Source organism: Miniopterus natalensis, chromosome 6 (assembly GCF_054644295.1).
Source record: "Miniopterus natalensis isolate mMinNat1 chromosome 6, mMinNat1.hap1, whole genome shotgun sequence".
Lineage (NCBI taxonomy): Eukaryota > Metazoa > Chordata > Mammalia > Chiroptera > Miniopteridae > Miniopterus > Miniopterus natalensis.
The window spans coordinates 53,748,189-53,770,985 of record NC_142086.1 but is presented as its reverse complement, the minus strand read 5'-3'; the positions used below and the strand labels follow the sequence as shown (position 1 = coordinate 53,770,985).

At 49.2% G+C, this 22,797-nt stretch overlaps 1 protein-coding gene across 4 annotated transcripts; it reads right to left on the bottom strand.

The window, feature by feature from the left end:
• Positions 1–427: 427 nt before the first annotated feature.
• BCL6 (BCL6 transcription repressor) lies at positions 428–22,393 on the bottom strand. 4 transcript variants are annotated; one of them, XM_016200067.2, is made up of 10 exons: positions 22,335–22,393; positions 11,749–11,787; positions 10,739–10,913; positions 8,981–9,202; positions 6,527–7,498; positions 6,051–6,238; positions 4,484–4,651; positions 3,305–3,435; positions 3,062–3,199; positions 428–715 (listed from the first exon to the last, which is right to left on the bottom strand). In XM_016200067.2, exons 3-10 carry the CDS (start codon positions 10,897–10,899, stop codon positions 572–574), a joined length of 2,124 nt encoding a protein of 707 aa, XP_016055553.2. In that variant the 5' UTR covers positions 10,900–10,913; positions 11,749–11,787; positions 22,335–22,393; the 3' UTR covers positions 428–571. The 4 variants fall into 4 exon arrangements, with proteins under 4 accessions (XP_016055553.2, XP_016055554.2, XP_016055551.2 ...); XM_016200068.2 differs by having other exon boundaries at positions 10,739–10,910; XM_016200065.2 differs by lacking the exon at positions 22,335–22,393 and adding an exon at positions 12,923–14,147.
• Positions 22,394–22,797: the final 404 nt, after the last annotated feature.

Genomic DNA, 22,797 nt, shown 5'->3' with positions numbered 1-22,797 from the left:
GTCTGCCTGCAGATACAAAATCGAGCCTTTAACGCAATTTTATATTTTTAATATATCTTTTTTAGGTTTATATATATTTATTCATATATATATATTTATATATTTACAACTCTGCCATATATTCCTTCACCTTTGGTTAAAAAAATTAAAGCCCTCTGTTTGATAACATACTGAAGTCTCTTCTTTTAAAAGAAAGCACATTTACATACAAAAGAAACATCTGTTCCCACAAAACATATACATTCCTCATTTTGCAGACTAAGTCAAGTCAGAGCTTTTGCATACTCCCCCACTTTGATGTACAAAATGATTCCTTTTGCCGACACGGTTCGCTTTACACATAGGAGAAGAAGCGATATTATTTTCTTAATGTTGGATGGCAATGAGGGAAGGGGAGCGGCCTTGGCTCCCGGTCCCCACGCCCCTCCCCCCACCCCCCACGCCCAGCTATGATTTGCACTAGTGGATGAAAGAGGCACTACATCATGGGATGAACGCTGTAAAGTGTTACAGTATCCTTTGGGTAGATTCTGAGAAGGGGCTCGGATGGAAAGCATCAACACTCCATGCTTCAGCAGGCTTTGGGGAGCTCCGGGGGCAGGTCAGTGGCCGACACACGGTATTGCACCTTGGTGTTGGTGATGGCACCGTGCTTCTGGCGCAAGTGAAGACGCAGCTGGCTTTTGTGACGGAAATGTAGGTTACACTTCTCGCACTGAAGGAAAACCAGAGGCAAACCGTTAGCTGTCATCAATCCTAGAAACATGTCATTGTCCAAAGACCCAGAGAAGGAGCTTCTCCCTGGGAGGGATCGGGGCAGCTCTTCCTTCTTGATGGCCAGGTTAAGAACCCATCCGAATCCACCCCTCTGAGTTGGGGCTCCTGCTAAGGGATCGGTAACCTTTGTGCAAATGTCCCTTTTCTGCTTTCCAAACTGTTGCTCATACTTTTTTCTGCTTGAGCAGAATCTGACTTAACCCACAAGTTCAAGCCTTACCTAAAATGTAGTTCAGATGCAAACTCCCCTAATTATTAAGGCTTCCCTGAATCTCTCTAGCATGAAAAGAATCCCTCTTTTCTTTGAGCCTCTGTAAGATTTCCAGCCTTGCCTTATTAGGTGGGGAATGCTTTGAGGGCAGGAGCCACTTCTTACTAAAGTTTATAATCTTCCTAGTATCTAGCAGAATATACCTCTTAGGCAGTTACGCATTAAATCTGAACACATTTGGACAAATGGACTACAAGAGTCTGCATTCATGAAAATTAATGAGTCTAAGATATGCCTTAAAAGTGCAGTTATATTCTGTCTTAGTGTGTACACTTTGGGTGAGCTAACAAGGCACCACCAGAGAGAGCTGTTTCTTGCTTTGATTCAATGAATGGATAGTAACAGTTTTAACTGTGAAAGTGACTTAAAAATAAAATGAATAAGTGGGGTAACCTGGATGTAATCCTGGGACATAAAAAGGACAATTTAGGTAAGAAGTAAGAAAATCCAAACAAAATATGGACTTCAGTTTATAATAACACAGAAGTATATGTTCATTAGTTGTGACAAAGGTATCATACTAATGTAAGATGTTAACAACAGGTCACTCTTAATCTGGACATCCTGGACATCTAAACTTCTAGAGAAAACTTTTAATAGCAAATATTTATTCTCTTCTTACTATGTGCCAAGCCCTGCTCTGCACACTTTAGCAAATCCATTACCTTAATACAACTCTATGCGATAGGTTCTCTTATGGGCTCATGTTACAGGTGAGGAAACTAAGATACTGAGAGGATAACTAATATACCCAAGGACAAATAGCAAGTAAAAAGATATTCACTCAAGGAATGATAAACAAACCAATGAAAATGACCATTTTGCTGTTAACATTTGTGACATTGGTTAACTATCTTGCATCACTACCTACAGTGATGCCATAAATTCATCAAAGTCAGCATCATCCACACCAGTGGTTTCCACACTTGTAAGCCAGGGGATTCTCTTTTCAAATTAAATGGAAACTGGAAAGGTAAGAGGCTGCAATCTCAGTCCTGCCCGGCGGGGCAGCAGAACCTCAGTGGCTGAAAGAGCACGATTTGAAAACTGCTCATCTACAGCATCTTCATCATTTTATAGAGAAAGAAAACTGTGTTCCAATGAGAGGCTCAGGGCTTGCCCAAGGTCAGAGTAAGAACCCGGATATCTCAGCTGCCTGGCCAATATCTCTTTCCCTCTACCGCAGAGATCTGCAAACTATTCCTATAAAGAGCCAGACAGTAAATCTTTTAAGCTTTGTGGGATATTTTACATTCTCTGACACAACTACTCAGCTCTGCTGCTGTGTTGTGAAAGTAGCCACAGACAATATGTAAATAAGTAAGCATGGCTGTGTCCCAATAAAACTTTGGTTATGGATTTTGAAATTTAAATTTTATAAAATTTTCATATATCACAAAATATTGTTCTTTTGATTTGTTTAGACACTTAAGTATATAAAAACTACTGTTAGCTCACAGAATGTTAAAAAATGAGCCCACAAGCCATAGTTTGCAGAGTGCCGGCTCTGGAACACCATGATTCCGATGGCTGGTCATGGCATCTGTCTGCTGGCTACCTGCTCCTTCTTGAAATGGCCTTTCCTCTGTTTTATTTTATGTCGCCACATTCTCCAGGTTCTCCTCCTACTGCTGTGGCTGGCTGCTCCTTCTCAAACTCCTTAGCTCTTAAGCAGACATCAAGCCAGTACTGAGGCATGTTGTAAGCACTCAGTAAGCATTAGTGGAATGAATGAATGAATGACTCCGCCATCTATATATTCACAATCCAGACCTCTTTCCTAAGGCTTGGATCACCAAGCCCAATACCCCCACTTTAAAGATGAGCAAAACTGAGACCCAGGCCAAAGTCAAGCAGGGTGTCTTTGAAAATCAGGCCCCAATCCGGGCCTATGATCATCAGTTCAGTGATCATCCCACCACGCGCTTGAGATTGGAACAAACAGTTCTGCTGCCCCACCCTCCACCTTTCTATCCATCCCAGGTCATGCAGTGGCCACAAAGGCTCCCTTACATGGTAAGGTTTCTCTCCTGTGTGGATTCGCAGGTGGCTCTTTAGAGTCTGAAGGTGTCGGAAGCGGGTGCCACAGATTTCACACGGATAGGGCTTCTCGCCAGTGTGGATGAGCACGTGGGCGCGGAGATGGGCCACCTGGGCAGAGAGCAAAGTGTGAGAGGTTCTGCTGGGGTGAGCTGCACACCCCTCGGGGGCCGCGTGCACAGGTTGAGGGGTCCTTTCCCAACGTCCCCTGCTCACCTGTACAAATCTGGCTCCACAGGTTTCGCATTTGTAGGGCTTCTCCCCAGAATGAATTCTAGTGTGGGTTTTCAGGTTTGCCGGTCGGTTGAACTGGGCCCCACAGATGTTACAACGATAGGGTTTCTCACCTATTACCGAGAGAAGAAGGGATAGCTATATTCAGTGAAGGTTACCACAGTCCCTGGCTCCTGGATTTCAAAGCGAGCTGCCCTTCCCGGGGCCACTTCGACTTTCCGTCCCTTGTAAGATGTCAAAGAGAGGACCCGGGGGCCTGCCTCCCGGCCTGCGCCTGCTATACACACACCAGCACCCCTTGATCACAGCCCAGAAGCATGGAGGAGTAGAAACAAGGTGGGTGTGGGGCAGGGAGAGAGTGAGGTTCCAGGAAGCCTTGGTACCAGCTTTGTCATTAGGATTCTCTTCTCTAACAGCGGGACTTGGAAAAGTCACTCTGCTTCTCTGGGCCTCAGTATCCCTCTCTGGAACCCGAGGGGAGAATTTTGATCACCTTGGAAGGCTTTTCTAGCTCTTCGCTTGGATAAGATGGGTTCAATAGTCAACCCACTCAGCAGGGAGATACCATCAGGCTGCTCTAGTTTCTCTCTTTTAGAACAAACATGCTTTTCCGCTTGTGACAACTACAGCTGGATTCCATTTGCAAGGGGGGCGGGGCCTGAGTTGGAGTAGATGCTCAGACAGAGGAAACCAACAGAGGGCTGGGCCTTCCTTCATGGAAAGTTTCTGGGATAAAGGAGCCATTTAAAATACCAAGAGAGAGTCAACTTTGGACAACAATCAGGTTATTAGAAGCTACCTGGTAAAGGAATGTGAGTTGATAAGGAATAAACCCTTAGAGGAAATCAAGAGGCCTTTGGGTTTTTTTCTGGCTTTACAAAAGCCGAATCTACTCTGTGTCTCTCAGCTTAGTTTCTCCTGCTCAACAGTTGGATTAACACTCCTGACTCCAGCAAAGTAGAGAAGCAGGACAGAGCAGCTCAGAAGAAAGACAAAGGATACAGGGAGTGGACCAGTCACCAAGCAAAGACATAACAGGGCCCTCATTCAGGCCAGGATGGGGCCTGTTCTCTGCCTCACCCCACCGGTACCAAGCCCCCAGATGCTTCCTCTGAATCCTCTCCCTTTCGTGACCCCAGGTGGGGTGGGGCAGGGCCATACCCGTGTGGACGGTCTTGTGGCTGGCGAGGTTGCCCTTGTAGCGGAAGGAGGCCTGGCAGCGGTCACACTTGTAGGGTTTGTCGCTGTGGGTCTGCAGCATGTGCCTCTTGAGTGAGGCCTCCTCAGAGAAGCGGCAGTCACACTCATTGCAGAAGAAGGCCCCATTCTCTGTCAGAGGGTGGGAGGGGACACCAACATCAGCGCAAGGAGGGGAGGTAGGGCTCCAAGGCCCCTCACCTCCACAGCTACCCCAGTGCCCCTGCCCACCCAACATACACGGGAGCCCAGAGCAAAGGGCTTGTGGGGATTTCATTTTTCTTAGCATTTAGAGTCTCAGTCACAGAGAAGAAAGGAGAGAGATTTGAATATTAAGGTATAGAAGGGAAGCTCAAACCAGCAGGCACCCATATGGACTACACCAGCTTAAGGAAAGCTCAGCAGGACTCTCCCTTTTCTGGGCTGAGAACTGACTTTTCTTATCAGTTCATAGTTTTGTTTGCATTCATTCACAGACTCCCTCGGCAAGACCCTTCACGTCCCTGAGCCTCTGTCTGTGTTTCTATCTCCAAAATCAGGATAATAAACCCCTGTCCTACCTACTTCATAGGAGCACATGATATAACACAAAGCATCATAGGAATGTAAGATATAATCAAATGCAATGATACTTTGAAGTCACTGGGAAGGTGAATGACAAACACGGTCACCCTTGCACCGATCTGCATTTCATGTCTCCCAAACACTTCTGTGAGATTGGAGACCAAAGATGATGGTGGAAGTAGAAACAGAGGCCCAGAGAGAAGGAACTTGAGTGCAGAACAAAGGCAAAGGGCCAGGGGGCCAGGTGGGGACAGTCCCTGCCCTCTCAACTACAGTCCACAACCCTGTGCCAAACCTCTCAGTGTAACTATTTTTTTTCTTTTGTTGTAACAATCTGAAAATGACATGTCGTGGTGGCTCATCCCTGAGTTGGTATTTCTGGGCTTTATGACTGCAGCCAGAGCTGCAGGAAGACACAGATTTTTTTCATCTGGCAAAAACTGGGGGTGTCAAACACAGACTATCCAGAAACTTCAGTTTAACAATTCAGTTCAACTAATCTAATTCAGCTAACATTTACTGAGTACCCACTCTGTTCTAGAGACTCACTAGGACCCGTGGGAGACAGAGAATTAATCAGTTCAGATGCCTCCCCCCTGGAATGGACAAGCTAGCAGGTGCACTACATGAGCATGGATCCTGCCCCAGAAGTTTGGGCCCAGAGGGGCTGAGAATGTGCTGAGAGTTACAGCCAGCCCCACAAGCTTCTTTTTCTGGAATGAAACTGAAAGTCTGTTTGATTACTCTCTGTTACTGCAGATTAACTCTAACACCCCACCCCCTGCTTTGGTCAGCCTAGTTCCCTAAGGGGGCAAGAGTGGAGTGATCAGCTGGTGTCAATGAACTTCCAATCAGGAATTTCTCCCAATCAGTGACAAAAGCATAAATAAAACGGAAGACAAACCCCATAGAGCAGAAGCAGGGGCCTGCCTTCTCCCTGGCCAGGGGATGAGGGAAAGGGACTCACCACAGCTGGAGTCTGAGTACTCAGACTGGGTCTCTCCCATCTCCTCAGGAAACGTGGGGCCGGCGGTGTGGAGGCACATCTCCGCATGCTGTGGGGACTGAGAGCCGCAGGACGTGCACTTGGGGGGGTGCAGGTAGAGGGGTGAGTGGCTCTCACTACTGCTGCTGCGGGGGGAGCCTGTCAGGGACCTGTAGGCAAGAGGAAAAGAGCCTCAGCAACTGGGGCAGAATGGAGCCCTCCGCCAGGCCCCACTCCCTAACCTAGTTTCTTCCCCACAATACAGAGAGGGGAATTCTCTTGCTTGCTATGAAAAAAGATACTGATGTTTAATGTCCTTCCTTACTAGGCTAATTCAATCATTAGACACTTAACCCACACCTCTACTATGCTCAGCATTTCAAGCAAGAAAAGAACACAGCCCCTGCATCCCTCAGAAGTGACCCCTGACCACAGGCCTGGACTGCCTCTGAAATCACCTGTTGACGATGTTATTGAGCCGGCTGGCCTGTGGGATAGTGGAGTCCTCCCCATTGGTGCTGAGCTTAGTTGGGGACTGGAGGTCAAGGTTCTCAGGCTCCATGGGTGGCTGGCAGGCTGGCGGGGCAGCATAGGCTCGAGGGGAGAGGCGGCCCAGCTCGGCCTGCTCGGAGCCCTCTGGTTTGGCACTCTGGTTGAGGCTGTTAAGCACGATAAACTTATATTTCTTCCAGTTGCAGGCTTTGGGGTCGGTGGGGCTCTTGGCTGGAGGGGAGCCAGAGGTCTGAAGGATGCAGGCATTCTTGCTGCTACAGGACTCCGTGGGCGAGTTGGGCTGGCAGTCAGACTTCTGGGGGCTCTGTGGACTAACCAGACCCTTCCGGTTTAGGGGTGCATTGGGGGGCTCGAAATGCAGGGCAATCTCATCCTCTGAGGAGGGTCTCTCTTCCTCCTTGCCAGCTTTGTCACAGGGGAAGTATGGGGCATTCCGGGCTGAGGGGGCAGCTGGCTTAGGGCCCTCGGCCACACTGTAGTGCATGTCACTTCGTGCCTCCTCCGGGGCCGCCTCCTTGGGTGAGTAGATGTTGCTGTGGCACACACTGGGGGATATCTCCATGGCCAGCCGGCTGTACTCCCCAGGGATTGGCCTGGCACTATCGCAGGGGAGGGCCCGCTCCTTGGGGAAGGGGTTGGCCACAGGCATCCGGGCATCCCGCAGCTCCTCATCGGAGAAGAGGAAGCTGCTGACGGGGAGGTGGCTGTACACTGGATAAGAGGCTGGCGGTGTGGACAGGCCGCTGTACAGGCTGGGGGCAAAGGCTCTGCTCTCACACCCAGGGGGGTTCCTCAGCGGCAAGTTGTTCTCTACCACCTCACGACCCCGATAGGCCATGATATCTTGGGGCATCAGCATCCGGCTGTTCAGGAAATCTTCACGGGGAGGCTTGATGGCAGGAACCATCTCTGCTTCACTGCAGGAGGGCAAAAGAGAAGACACCGACCTTCAAATTAGAACTATTAAATAGACGACCTTCCAACTGGCACTGGTCTATGTAACCACAGTTGTGCTTGGGTCAGCTAGACATAGGAAATGTGGCTCCGGAGTAGGGAATCTTTGCCATTACAAGGCATTTATGCTTGAAGTCTAGCAATCTAGCCCACAGTTGGGGAAATAAGGCCTGGAGAAAAGAGTTACCCACACAATCTATGCGTTTACACACGATCTTATATGTTTAAGTCACATAGGTATGTAGGTGTATGAATCTGTAATTCTTCAGATTATTATAGAATGTAAAGCTTTCAGAGCCCTTATCTCATTTCATCCAGGCAAAATCCTGCAAGGAAGGGAAGGCAGGTATTATTATCTCCATTTTATATACATGGAAACTGAGGCTCAGGGAGGAAAGTATTTACACAATCCTGGTGTCACATGTGCAGAAGGTCATAGACAAACTGGTGCCCTGTTGAGGAAAGGACTTGAGTCATGGGGAAGTGTGCTTTGGGGAACAGGCAGGACTGCCTGGGCAGGAAGCCCTCACTGAAGCAGTCAGGCCTGGTTTCCAATCCCAGCTGAGGCACTTAGCAGCTATGTGACCTGGGAGCAAGTTATTTAACCACTCCAAGCACAGGGCCTGACCTAGAGAAAGTACTCAGACATGATGGCACTGACGATCTTGCCACCATTATCACCCACATGAGACAAAGAGCTCTAGCTGTGTATACTTGAAGGGACATTATGTGGGTGAAAAATAGGCCAGCTCAAACATGATCATAGTTGACAGAACTGCACCAATGAATGAAGGTTAAGGGAGCCATTTCAACTCGCCATAAAGAGGAGCTTTCTGACTGTCCAAGGTAGACTGCGTGGCTCTGGGAACACTGAGTTCCTGGCTTCTGGCGCCATTCAAACAGAGGCTGGAAACCCTTCTGTTTGAGAAGGGTTGCAATCACTCCAGAGCAGTGAATCAAATGGTTCTAAACAAAGCTTCTCACTTCTTTGGCTCTCAGATTTCTCACCTTTAAATAGCGGTCATGTCTTCCCAGCCCTTGGCTAGGGACTTAGCTAAAATAAAAGAAAAACCTAATGGAGAGACAAAAGGCTTTGGAACACAGAGGAAGAGCTGAAGAAAGAGCTGAGTGATAATCCTAAAAACATCTACAGAGGAGCTGGCATCCAATCTTGGCCTTGTAGGATGGGTGGGTGGAAAGGGCATGTTAAGCAAATGGGAAAAAGCCAAGAGGTGAGGGTGCACAAGGCAGATGTGGATAGCAGTAAGGAGTCAAGTCAGCCTAGAGCAGAAGAGTTCATAAGGGCAGAAGTGTGTAAAAATAGTGGAAACATAGGTTATGGCACATTACAGAGGATTACTATTTCTGTATGCATGCATTGTGAAGGGTTTCTGATCCCTTCTGATCTCTCTCATTTCCAAGGCTTCCAACTGGTGGCAGCTCACCTGGCCTTGATAAACTTTCGGCAAGTGTCCACGACATGCTCCATCTGCAGGTACATAGCTGTGGCCATCACGGCCATAATGTTGCCCTCCCGCAGATTGAGCCGAGATGTGTACATGAAGTCCAGGAGGATACAGAACCCCTCGGGGTTGATTTCAGGATCCAAATTGATCACACTAAGGTTGCATTTCAACTGGTCTGTGAAGATGCTGTAGAACAGGCCACTGTAAAACAAACAAATGTCTCACTATAGCAGACATGTAGACTCTGTCATCAATTACTGTCAGCATCACGTACAGCTCCTCCCCCCAGGCCCTAGCTCCAAAACTTCCACGGCAATTAATAATAGTGCCATTTACGAAGTGCTTACTAAGTGCCAGTGAGTCATTAAGCACTTTTCATATATTATCATCACTTCCTCACAACCTTGCCAGGTAGATACTATCGTTCTCCCTCTTTACAAATGAGGAAACTAAGATCAGAGAGGTTAAGTGATTCTCTCAAGGCCCCAGAACTTGTTTTCCTTTTAGTGTTATAACTGTACAGATGACCAGAGTTACAATTAACACTCATTTGCAGTCACTATTTTTAGTCTATTTCTTTGGGATAAGCTTTTCCCTTGTTCCATCGCTTTATTCTTATTTTAAAACTCTAATTGTATTTTTTTTTTTAAAAACACAACTTGGTAATGATGACAAATAAATCAAATGATGCCTACATCTACAGTCTACTGATTTTTTTCTAAAAGCCCCATAGACTATCACAAATTCAATATTCCTAGAAGATCCAAGTCCAACTTCAAGCCATGCCTCCGAGTACTGTGCTGTCTGGCAGAGGAAAGAGCACTCGGAAGCCAGAATCCTGGGCTGCCATCTCAAGTCTACTCTTTCTGAGTGTGTTACCAGAAGTGAGCCCCACTTCACCCAGTAAGAAGCAACACAACCTTGGGTAAGATACTTAACTTCTCTGCACCTTGGTTTCCTTATATGCAAAGCAGAAACGATAGTGTCTACCTTGCAGGGCTGTGGCAAGAATGAACATGTAAAGGGTAGAGAATGATGCTGACACATAGTAAACACTCAGTTACCATTAACTATTATTTTTGTATCTCTAGAAACCTGTTCTCTCCACTATTAAAAACAAAACGTGCTCATTGTGGATCTCTACTAGCAGCTGAGATCCCTAACTCTACATCAGTTCACCTGTGAGTGTCCCTGTTTTATCGCCTATAAAACGGAGGCAATCATGCCATCCATAATACAGGCCACTGTGAAGATCCAGGGAGATGACGTAATATAAAATTGCTCTGAACACTTGAAATCCTTGACAAATATGAAGAAATAGCTGTCTCACTTTCACTAACTTACCCATGGAAATACAGCCGCAGTATAAAATAAATACAATTATGGAATAAAAGAGAAAAGATTTCAAATTAACTTGCTTAACATATTTTAAAAATCTCTTTCACTTTTCATTTTTTCCATGTGTGAACTGAAGTTATTCTCCATATTTGTGCGAAATGCATCCTTTCTTTAGACAGTATCTGATCTCTCCCTGTATTCCCACAGAACAGAAACTTCTCGAAAGGTATGCGTTCTTTCCCTTTCTGAGAGGCTACTCAGTCAGGTCATATGCTGGAGAGCTAGACACAAATGAGACATGATCCCAAACAAAGCAAAAAGCCCACATGTTCTGCCTGGTTGGCAGCCAGCAGCATCGCTCCCTCTGTATCCATCCACCTTTCCCTTCCAGACCCTCACCTGCAGGCCATGAGGACTGTCTTATGGGCTCTAAACTGCTCACGGCTCACCACTATGACAACATCAGTCAAGATGTCACGGCTCCGAAGGCGATTAAGGTTGAGAAGAACATCACTGGCATGGCGGGTGAACTGGATACAGCTGTCAGCCGGCGAGGCCATCTTGTCTTCACCTGCTAAAAGGGGTCCAAATCCTGTTAGTTCTCCAGACTGTTTCTTGCTTACCAGGAGAGTGAGAGCAGGTCACTCAGCCTGCTAACATATGGAATGCAAACTGAAGTCCCTTATGTTTGGTCTTTAAACAATTTATGGCCCATCTCTGGGCACTATTGTTCACATCTGTAAAATGGGGAGAATAATTTGTATCCAATAAGTCAGAATAGAAAACCCTTTAAAGAAAAGGGGAAGGGAATGAATATTGTTGAGTGTTTTTCCCACGTACCAAATACTCTGCCAGCACTGAGAGGTAGTGAGGGTGTAACAGGGGAGAGAAGCCAGGCTTTGAAGGTTGGTCATGCTAGCTTTACCTTTTTTTTTTTTTTTTTAGCTGTGTGACTTGGAGCAGATTGCTCAATGTTTCTGGGCTTTGGTTTCCCAAAATGAGAGTAGTAATACCTATGTGGTTGTAAAAATTAGATGTGCCTGATCCATAGTCTAGGTTCTTAAAAATTATAGCTATTCTCATCAATAACTCATTTCTCTTCTATTAGCCTTTAGAATTACCTCAATATACCTTGAGCATCGAGCACATTGCTGGTGCACAGTAGGTGGCTAACTTAATGTGAACTAAGAAATAAGCATGGGAGTGGATGATCACAACATGTTGAGGTAGTCTAACACAGGAGTAGAGGGTGAGAGCTAATAAAGGATAAGGCTGTGAGTGATGGAGAGGGAATCGGCTATCCTCTATCTCATCTAATGAAAATGGCAAAGTTCACAGAAACATATGCATTGGGAAATTCAAAAGAAATTTTCCACAAAATTTTAAAGGATATAATTCAATTTACTTACCCAATGCCTTGATTCACAGTCCAAAATTTTGCTTAAAACCTGCAGGGAAGAGAAAAAAAAACAAACAGAAATTGATTTAATGAATGTTAGATTGTCCACTATAGTCTTATTTTAGGACACACGTGTTTAGTTTTACTTTGATAGCTGCAGCCTGCCAGCTGGTGCGGTTTTACCATAAGCTAGGAAACATTTTTCCAGCTCTGCTCTTATGAAAACAACAGGCACCCGAAGCCATGCAATAATGTTTATATCCTGAGTACTGGGGATACATTACACACATTAATTACATATATGTATACACATGTTTCTTTTCTGAATGTAAAAAATGTACACCACCCCAAAGCCATTGAATTTATGGGAAAGAAAAATTTTGAAGAAAGAAAAAATTCAATATTAATGAGACCTAAAAACTTTGGATGCTTTTCAAAACCTGCTAAAATATTATCTTTCAAGTTTTAGAATGATTCCACAAGGCCAACACGGTCAATATCTTTATCCCAACTTCACTGGTGACAAAACTGAGACCCAGGTTCAAGTGGCTTGCCCAGGACAAACAGCCAGGCAGTACTTCCTGTCTGAAACTCTGAATCAGAACCTGCAGAATACAACCTGAGATGGCATATCTATGCTTTTCTTAAGAATCTTTGCCTTCTGTTTAGGAGTTTCCTCTCCCTTCCCTCCTGAGTCTAAGACCAGATATAGTGCCACAATCTCCCAAGTTTGTGCTTCCCCCTGCTGGTGAAAGATTTAATTGTGTGGTTTAGCTGAGAACTGGCCCCGGAGCACTCATGAAATAAGTACCTTCTTCAAATTGGTTTCTCTAAAACAAAATTATTTTAAAGTACAGGTGGAAGACTCTCGTTTATCACTATATATGGGCTGCAGAACAAAAAATCATATCTTAGCCCTCTTCCCCACCCCCTTTTTTAAAAAAGCCTAGGCCTTAGAGTTATTTTCCAGGTAAAGGGGCCTGAGGCCAGGGAGGTCCAGTTACGCCACACAGATGGTGAGTAGCCCAGCCCTAGGTCTTCTGGCTCAAATTCCTGACCCCTTTCCAAATCAGCCTACGTGCTGCAGAACATGCAAGACAGCACCCTGACGTGGATGAATCTCATTTTTAAGTTTCTTCCCCCACACAAACACTTTGCCCCCATTCCAGGCTGCTGAGTCTTACCAAATGAGCACTAAAATGAGAGGTTTCCTTGAGTCTGTAACCAAAAACTCTGACACTTCTCTGTGGTCCCAAGTGCCAGTCACTCAATCTCATCGGCTTCAAGGTTAGGTGTGCATGTGAGTGAGTGGGGATAGTGGGGAGAAAATGGGGGAAGGGAGAGGACAGAAAAAGACAAAAGAACCTATTTCCTCCTCTCCCCAATTCTAACTGAAAATGGGCAAAGAGAGATGCACTAAATTGGTCCTAACCATAGTTCAACAATTTGTCTCCTCTGAAAAAGAATGCTGAAGGCGCATGTGAGGTTTATTTATAAACACTTTCCTCTTCCCCCAGGGAAGAGATCCCTAAACACTTCGGGAATACCTTCAACCACCAGCCCGCCTGTGGATTTCCAGTCACACACTTTTGGAACCACAGGAAGCCCAGATTTGCCGTTTCACCTTGACACTTGGCAATGACTCACTCCAGATTTGGACTGAAACAAAACAATCCCCCTGGGTCTACTATCAGCCATACTCTGGGCTGGGCACTGTTCACCCTAAACCTCTGCCTGGGTTGGCCAAATGCACATACACTAAGGTCCACGTCCTTATTAAGTCCACTCCTTCCTACATAGTTCTGTTTCGGGAGGCCCCACAATTAGTGACTATGTGGGTTATGGTGGGTGTGGGCGACAGACTTCCCTCTAGATGCTGCAGGTGTGGAGGGACCACTAGCACTTGGTTTGTTTTTTACAAACCACTCAGCTCTTTCCAGTCCATTATTGTATCTGATCCTCATAACAGCCCTGATTTACTGGGGAGGACACTGAGGCTCCAGGGGATAAGCCTTGTCCAACATCTCAAAACTAATCACCATCAAGCCCTGGACAAACCTGTCTGTTAGCTTCAGACAGCTCACCAGTGCCACGCACAAGCCTCATTCCACAAAAACAACCAGGAGAGCAGAGCTGTCCAGGAGAAACTGACAACTGAGAGGGCCCGGACCTGGACTCTCCCGGACCCAACCCCGCCCTAGCCACAGCAACTACCAAGTGAGAGTTAAAAAAACCACCCAGTGAGAGTTGCAGGTTGTCTCCCACCACCCCGACACTTTTTTCTCCTTTGGTACTTTAAACGTAGGCACCTTCAGGAGAAGGCAGGTCCTTGAAAGGATTTGGAGAAGAAAAACGAGGGTGCCCCCCTCACAAAAAGAGAAAGAAAAGAAGCCGGCAGAAAGGACAGAGACCAAAGGAGATGCGAGGAGCGCAAGAAGCGAGGTCCCGGGCGAGAGCGAGCCAGCACCGAGACCCGCCCTCCTCCCTCCGCAGCTCGGCCGCACGGCAGCCCCTCGCTCGCTCACCCCGGGCGCACCCAGCCCCGCGAGCCCGAGCGCCCACAGATTCGCCCACCCCACTGCGCCGTACCTGTCCGCCCGCGCCTGCCCACCCGGGGGCGTTGTGCCACCGCCGCCGCCCATCCGCTTCCAAGCGCCCGCAGGCTCCGCGGAGGCCCCCGGGCGCTACCGTGGAAGCCCTTAATTGGGTGGCATTCAGATAAAACTTTTCGTGCGCCTCGGGAACTAACATTGTGTGTGCCTTTTTTTTTTTCCTGTTACGCCGTCAAGGCAGGGAGCAGTGAGGGGAACGGCACAGCCCTCTCATTCCCGGAACGCCGTCGATCTCGGCTCAGCGGATTTCACAGAACACTCTGCCCGTCGCCGGCTCCAGCGAGAAGTAACTTTCCAGGAAGCTGCCGGCCCAGCGGCCGCCGGGATCGCTGCCCGCGCGGCGCCGGCGGGGGATTCACCCCGCGAGGGGGCGGCCGCGGGGGGGCGAGGGGGGTGCCCCGGCGGGCGCGCGGGGAGTACGGCGCACTTTCCCCTAAATCCCTCGGCGGCGCGGGACCCAGGGACTCTTACAGCTCGCCTGGGGCAGCCCTTCCCCCACAACAGTTTTATAAATGGGGAGAGGCAGGCAAGTTCGCAGCAGAGCCGCTCCAGAACCCAGGATCTCGGATCCAATCCGAGGCTCATTTCATGACTTCAAGTTGCCAAACTCCGGCGTTTATTTGCCTGGGGCATCTTTTTTTTTTTTTTTTTCCTCTTTTCGCTTGGCCCCCAACTCCCCTTTTAAGAGGGCAGTTAGGTTTAAGAGATGGAGTCCCCAGGTCTCGGGGTCTCCATTCCACGCGCCCCAGCCAGCGGAGTTGGAGAAAAACTAAAGCGAAAGCCCCTTCCGCCTACGTTGGCAAGGAGGGGAACACAGCTCGGCTGGGTTTCCGCCCAACGCCTTTAGCACAGGAGCTGCCAGGCCAAACCTGGCCAGGTTTCGTTTTTTCCGAATTCGATTTCTCCGAAACCCCGTAGAAACACGGGTAGGATTCAGCAGAGGCCCGGATGCTGACCCCACCGCGCGCCCGGGCGCGCTCCAAGGTTGCTCGGCCTTCCCGCGGCCTTCTTCGGAATCATAACCCCTGGGCGCCATCTCCTAATGATCTCAGTAGCGGGCTCCAAGAGGCGCTTGCGGGGGCGGGGACTGGGGAACCCGGGGTGCGAAAGACGCAGCCTTTAAGGCCGCAGCTGGGTCTGAAAACTGGCTTGGGCGACGCGCTGCGTCCCGCAACCCATCAGCGGCGGCGGCTGCGTCAAAGGCGGTTCGTAAGGACTGGGCCTCTTCGGCCTCCTACTTGGAGGCTTTCTCATTCCTTCGCCCGGTGCAATAATGTTGAAAGCGAAGGCTGAAATTTAATATAGGATGGGGTGAGGATCCAGGAAGGGAAGTTAAAATTAAGTAAATGCACTTATTGTAAATGAGGAGTCTCGTGGTTCCGGGAGCTCAAACTCACGCTTCGCGGCTACTTGACACTAGAGGGAGCCCTCTCCCCGAGGCTGGATACCCGCAGACCGAGTCGTCCCGCCCCTCCTTCCTTCCCATTGACCTAGTTTCGACAGTCTCGGGATTTGGAGAACTCGGTCCTCCACCCCACCCCCCACCCGCCACGCCCCGCCCAATCCCGGCCGGCCCTTGGATTATTGGTAATCTAATAAATTCCAATAACTCGTTGAGAAACTAAAGGAGAATGTGGAAGTGTAAAGCACTATTTAGGGACTGAGACGAGGAGTTTTAATTAGGCTGGAGCTGCCGCAGTGAAACCTGCATCATGGTTGCTGCCCGAGGAGCGCTCCCTTTGCACCATCTCAACTAAGGAACTGCTCGGGCCCAGCCACGTGGGTCCCTCAGTAGGGGGTGGGGTCAAACTGCGGAGTTGTTGTTGTTCTGTGGGGGACTCTCTTCCATCTCTTCGATGGAGGGCGAGAGGGTGGGGAGCCGACAGTAGATGAATGCCAATTTGATAACGCGGTGGCCACAGCAGTCACCGAGGTGTTCAGGGACATTATGTCCGGACTTCCATTTCTACCACGTTTCTGACAACAGCGCTCTTTCAAGGCAGCAAGCTTCTAGGAAACGCAATAAAATAGAGGGATGTGTTTTATCAGCAAGATCTGAAGAGGAGCTGCAGAAGGGACGCTCCCTATACTCCCAGCTTGCGACAGCCTTCCAGAAAGGTCCGGCAGACAGTGCCAACAAACCACGTCCCCGAGCAAAGATATCTCGGCCATCCTAGCTGGACCCGCTCGGCCTTTGCAAAAAAGTCTGGCGGGGGAGGGAAGCGGCATGATCTTCCCAAGCAAACAATGCCTTTAAAAATCCGATCTGGACAGAAGTCAGCCAAGGTCTTTATTCACGTTAATGAAGATGGAAGGTACTAACTGTCCTTGGAAAGCGATGAGTCAAAATTGACCGCTCTTCAAACACATCCCCAGATTCGCTTCCAACCCGAACAGAGGCGCGTTTCTCCGGCGCGGCCTCCAACAGCTCCCAGCAGTGGGAGAGGCTGAACTCGACTCGGGCGGACCGGGCTACCGAGACGGCGGCGTCTCCGGCGGGTGTGCGTGCGGCCGTCGCTAGGGGCCGCCAGGACACCGACGCACGTTTGCTACCTTAAGTTCTTAGCTCCCAGAAAGAAAAGTTTGCTCTGAAGCGGTTGTGGCACAAATTCTATGAGGATTACTCTCTGCCGGTCCGTATGACCCACCCACACAACTGATTTCTCTCCAAGCCACTTAGCAAAGTTTAGAAAGAAGGGGATAGAGAGGGATTTCAGGATCCAAATGGGAGCCTCAGGTGCAGCAAGATGCATCTCTACATGTCTAGGGACTGGGCCTTAATCACTCCCTAACACACGCCCCCCTCCCCCAAAATCTGAGACCCCCCCCCCCCCCAGCACAACTGTAGGCTTTTCATGTTAGTTACTGAAAATCTTAGGCCATACTTTGTAAACCAATTCCTCCAAAACAGCTGGAGAAGTTTCCAACTACAGTGACCTAAGAGGTTGGAATCACGGCTCTCTCTGACTGCTGTTCCTTCTTTTAGATACCTCGAGGGGAGGCAAACTTGCCTTTGAATTTCAGTCACTAACCTGGAAATTCAGAAGCTTAAAGTCTGGCCTGGACTAAGTCACTATCTGTCACCATAAGCAGGCTAACAGGCCTAACAGGCCCCCTCATCAGGCCTGCTTCCTCAACTGTAAAGAGTTGTATGTCTTAGAGCCTCCATGGCATCCCTCCACTACCGACGCCCCCCCCCCCCCGCCCTTAGGCCACAGCAATAGGGAAATAGTGTGATCAAAACGAGTTATTTTATGGTTCTTTTCTTGGAGGCAGATGCCCATCACTAAGCAACCGTGGATCGGAGAAGTATCCGGAGGTTTTCTAATTTTCATCCACCTTACCAAAACTTTGGATGTTGGATGCCAGCCTCATTGGAAGGTGTCCTCCCTGTCAGTCCTAGCGCCTGGTCAGGAGGATACTTGGAGACCTGAGGTGACTCGGAGAACCCACCGCCCAAGGCAGGGATCTCAGCCAAGACCTATCACTAGGTGGCAGACTCAGTGCGTAGGAAAATCACCGCGCGGCCACAACCTTCCACACCCGACTACCCCCAACCTTTTTTTTTTTCTTTTTGTCTGTTAGGGGGAGGGGGTTGCCTTCATAGGCAAAGCTGGAAAACATTTAATTTACTAGATGTAATTCCGTTCTTCGCGATGCTCACGCCTCTAGCAACCACAACACATTATCTGGAGCCGAGTTCCTGTAGCATACTTTGATTTTTCCAATCTGAAAGGCTGAATGTATCGAAAAGGGAAAGAAAGGGTGCACTTGCCTTCAAAAAACAGAATAGAATGGCACTCGACGGCATTTAGCAGAGCTCCCAGCCAAACACTGGTCGACCAGCAAAGAAAGTCGAGAATAAACTCCTGATCCCCAGAAAGAAAGGGGTCCCTGGAGGCCAAGGGCGGGGTCCCACCCAGGCTTAACTGCGCTCCAAAAAGCCGGGAGTGGGGGAAGAGGGGACGAGTTTGGTCTTTTGATGGGGCCGCTGGTCTCAGGCCGGGAGTCGGAGAGGGCTGGGAGAAGCCTTTTCTGGCTTCCAGGGAGGAGAAGAGAAACCGGCCAGCTTTGCCACAACACAGCACCCTCGCTGGGATCACTACTGCGGCGTTCCCACTTGTTGCGCAGTGCAGGAAACCGGCACGCGCCACCCTAACTTTGATTCCCACGGGTCTCCAAAGCCAGTTACAGATCAGTCAACCATCGCCCCGCGTAATCCCTTAACCTCACTCCGGAATCCACGCCCCGCGCAATCCCTTAACCTCACTCCTGAATCCACCCCCCACATACGCCACCATTACCGCCAGCAAAACCACAGGGCTTCCAGGTACTATGGATTTTTACATTAAAACATTCCTTGTTTTCTCATTGTCAGACAGGTAGCAGAATTCAGGTGCTCTGAGAAGTCAAGTCCAAAAGGGAAGGGGGGCTACCTCCTCCTGGAAAACTCGATTACTTAAAGCCAACTAAGCAACCTTCCCCTCTGTCTGGCTCCAGCGGGGATGCGCGCGCGCGCACACACACACACACACACACACACACACACACACACACACACACACACAGCCACACTCTTATTGGAACGACGTTGCCTATTATATGACACTATCCTAGCTGAAAAGCAATGTTTCCCCTTCCCATTTGAAAGAACAACTGCAAAATCCTTTTTTAAAAAGTTAGTTTTATCTCCTCTTGCTAAAGGCAAAAAAATAAATTCCTCATAAGGTCATTTCACAATATTTTTCAAACTGTTCGACTTGTGCACATAGAGTTCCACTCACCGAGGGGTGGCGCTGCTGCACCACCTCCTCTAAATCTTAAAGTTTTTCATAACGAAGTGGGTTGTGAGTGTGGCTACCGGGCAGGGGAGAGAGGGAAGGAAGGATTTTGACATCTAGTCATGGCTAACATTTACTCAACCAATAACTGGAACTCTTCAAGGCTCAGCAAACGGCAGCTTAAGAGTTTAGAGTCCCACCCATGTCCACCAAACCCAGAATGAACTGGAAGGTCTTTTCAAGAAAGCATAGGGTAAAACCTTTCCAAACTGAGCACGGAGGAAAAGCCCGATTGGAGAATTCCCGCTTCCTCTGGCTGCTTTCTCCTTTAAGTTTCCTAGCTTTCACAACAGCTTCTAACCTTATTGTCACTCAACAGACCCTTAAAATCAGCCAATGCTCGGGCCTGTAGTATTAGAAAGTCTTCCAAATAGTAGGATATTGGAAACTTCTATTTATAAATGGGGGGAGGGGGAATATTTCCCATCTACAGGTTTCTATTTTGGCCTGAAGACTCAACTGCAGTCATTTTAGCAAGAGAATGCCATCTCCTGGTGCTCTCTTTCCATTTCCTCCTCCCACCCCCCAGACAAATACCTTTTCTCCTTTAAAAAAAAAAACACAAAAAAACCCAACCAAACAAAAAAACACAGTATATATTTTAAAGCGAGAATGTGATTTCACCTCATTCCTTTGAGCTCATGTTTGCTACCTCCAGGAATAGCGTGTGGACTAGGGCCAGATGAACTTCAACTTGGGCTGCAGATTTACGAGGTTCTGTTCCAGTGCCAAAGGCTCTTGGTAGTAAATAGTGAGCAAAACAGATACCTGTCTCCTGACGGATCATGCCCCTACTCTTATATTTTTAAAGTTATTTATTAAAACCACACACACACACCTTGTAAAGAAAAAGGGAAACTGGCAGTCTCTGTAGAGGAAGCCGGTGGCATCGCTCAGAGCCACAAACTGTATTTCTAAACAGCCCTTTCCCTGGTTCCCTCTCTCCTGCCCCACTTTTTTCTTTCTGGACAGTAAAAAAAAAAAAAAAACAACAGAAAACAAAAAAACACATCTACTGATATTCACTTTACTTATTTAAAAAAAAAAAAAGGGGGGCATTACAAATTTTTTCTCCTGGAAACTATAAACTGACTGGAAAAAAAAAAACAACCTCCACAAAATATTTAATTTGGGTTGGTGTGTAGGGGGGTGGGGTGGGGAGTGACCAACTCTCTCAGTCAGTCAGGAACCCAGTAACAGCTCTGGACTTCCAGCACCCTGTTTAGGGTCATTCACCCTGCTCAGCTGTCAGGACCCTTGTGAGAAGGGATACAACATAAAAGGGGTCTTTTTCACTCTTTGTAAAATCTTTTGAGTTGTGTTCTTGTTTTTCATGGGGGAGCTTTAAAACTCATGATTGCAACACCAATTCCATTTTTCGCCAGAGCTCCAATAATACAGCATCATACAGGCAACGCGAGCCACAGTTCTCAAGACATTTGCCACGGTCACCACAGCCGGCAGCGGGGTGGCCCCTCGCTCCAGCTGTCCCCGGGAGCAGTCGACTTCCGAGGCTCCAGCTCCCCACCAGCTCGCGCCCCGGGCCGCCGCCGCCGCCGCCTTCTCCCAGCCCTACTCCCTCCAGGAGAGCCACAGGTTGCAAATCCAACCAACCTCACCGGCAGTGTTTGCAAAATCACTCACGAAGGTCGCCCCTTCGCGCCCGCGCCCCCTCCTCCCGCGCCGGGTCGCCCGGCCGGGACCACAAAGTGCCCTTCTCCCCTCCCGGGTCCTGCGCGGAGGAACGCGGGCTGGGGCGGTTTGGTTTTTCCCCTCGCCCAGTGCAAGGACCTCGGCCATCTACAGCCGCATGTCGGCTCCTCTCCGGCCCGCCGCTGTCATCTCACAAAGCTTGCACCACGGGAAAATAAAATAAAATTTAGGACCGAGGAGGAACAGCCATTGGGAGCTAACACGGAGTCACGCAGCGCCCAAAATACAAACACCGCGACCGCCAAGAAATCCCGCCACCTTCCTGCTCCGCTAGGCTGTCCCGGGAAGGTTCCCGGAGTCCCCGCACACTGAACAGCACCGCAGGTGCAAACACGCACCCCTTTCCCACCCGCCCCCCAAACCCCTGTCCCGCTATCAGCTCCTCTCCTTCGGGCGCTGAGAAGGAGCGCGCGGGGTTCCCGACTCCCTCGACTGCAACCAAGAAAGAATAATTTTCAAAGTATTCAACATCCCCGCCTCCAGGCAAAGCTAAGCCTCCCCCAAAACACAGGGGAAGGGGACACCACAGCACTCGCATCTCGCTGGGAAGATCACGGCTCGGAAAGAGTAGAAACTATACTTCACTCGGATTTTAGGGGGATAAAAAAAACACAAACAAAAACACTGAGGAGTTCTTTTGCATTTTTCCTCCAAAATCTCGGCTCGGAGGCAGCGAGTCCAGAGGACCGAGGCCGGTGGAAGGGAGCCAGCGGGGCGGGCGAGCGGGCGGCCTCCCTTCTCGCCCCCCGGAGTTACTGAGAGGACGCGAGAGGGGACGGAGGGAGAGGCGAGTGAAAGGCGGAGAGAGGGGGAAGCGCAGGCAGGAGCGAGGGGAGCGGGGAAGGCGGTCTGCAAGCCAGAGAAGAGGGAGAAAACACAGCCGCAAGAATCCAGCGAGATCACCAGCCGCGCGCGAGCAGGCAGCAGACAGCGAGCGAGCGCGAGCGCGCGTCCTCTCCGCGCCTCGGGCCAGACAGCCCCCAGACTTGCCCGAATCACCCCCCAAACACTGTCTCGTCCTCTCCGCTCCCGCCGCCCCCTAACTCCCCTCCTTCCTCTCCTCCACCTCCTTTTCAAAAACCAAAACAACTCCAGGGAGGGTGGCCAAAGCCGCCTCAAACCCGCCGATTCACTCAAAGACAACAGAAGCAAATAATAAATACATAAAAATCTATATCCTAGAGTGGGAAAGACGTGGGGCTAATCTTCGGCATTTATTTTTAACACCTGACAGCTAGAATAAATAAATATATACATTTACATCGACAGATACACATAGGAAACTTGGAGCCAAAGCATTTGGCAAGAGCGGAAAAAAAGAATTAAAAGGTAAAATAATGATCATGAGCAGCGGCGGCGGCAGCGGCACCAGCGGCAACAGCGGCGGCGGCGGCAGCGGCAGCGGCAGCGGCAGCAACAGCAATAATCACCTGGTGTCCGGCCTTTCCTAGAAACTTCTTGCATCACCACTTCTAAGAACCCCAGTTCTAAGAATCAACAGAGCTCAATTCTCGGAATTTGAGCTTCGGACTTTACCACTGCTACATGGCAGGGGAGGACTCTATGTCAGCTCGCCGGGACTTTTGCCTCCCCTCGCCCCTAAAAAGCCCTCAGAGACATACTCTTTTTCCATCGTTAGGCCTGTTTGGAGGTCATACTAAGCTGGGCGTCTCGGATTTGGAGGTCCCGGCTCGGGGCCGGAGGGGGCGGACAGTGGCCCTCCCTCCCCGGACTCGGCACGATGGTACGGCCCGCTCCTCCACCGTCACGTGGGCGCCCCCTCTGTGACGTCGGCGTCTTCGCTGTAGCAAGCTCGGCCTCTGGAATTCTGAGAACTAATTTGCTATTCGGTGACATAAGAGGGGGAGTGCGCTCTGCTTTCCTGGGGTCTGG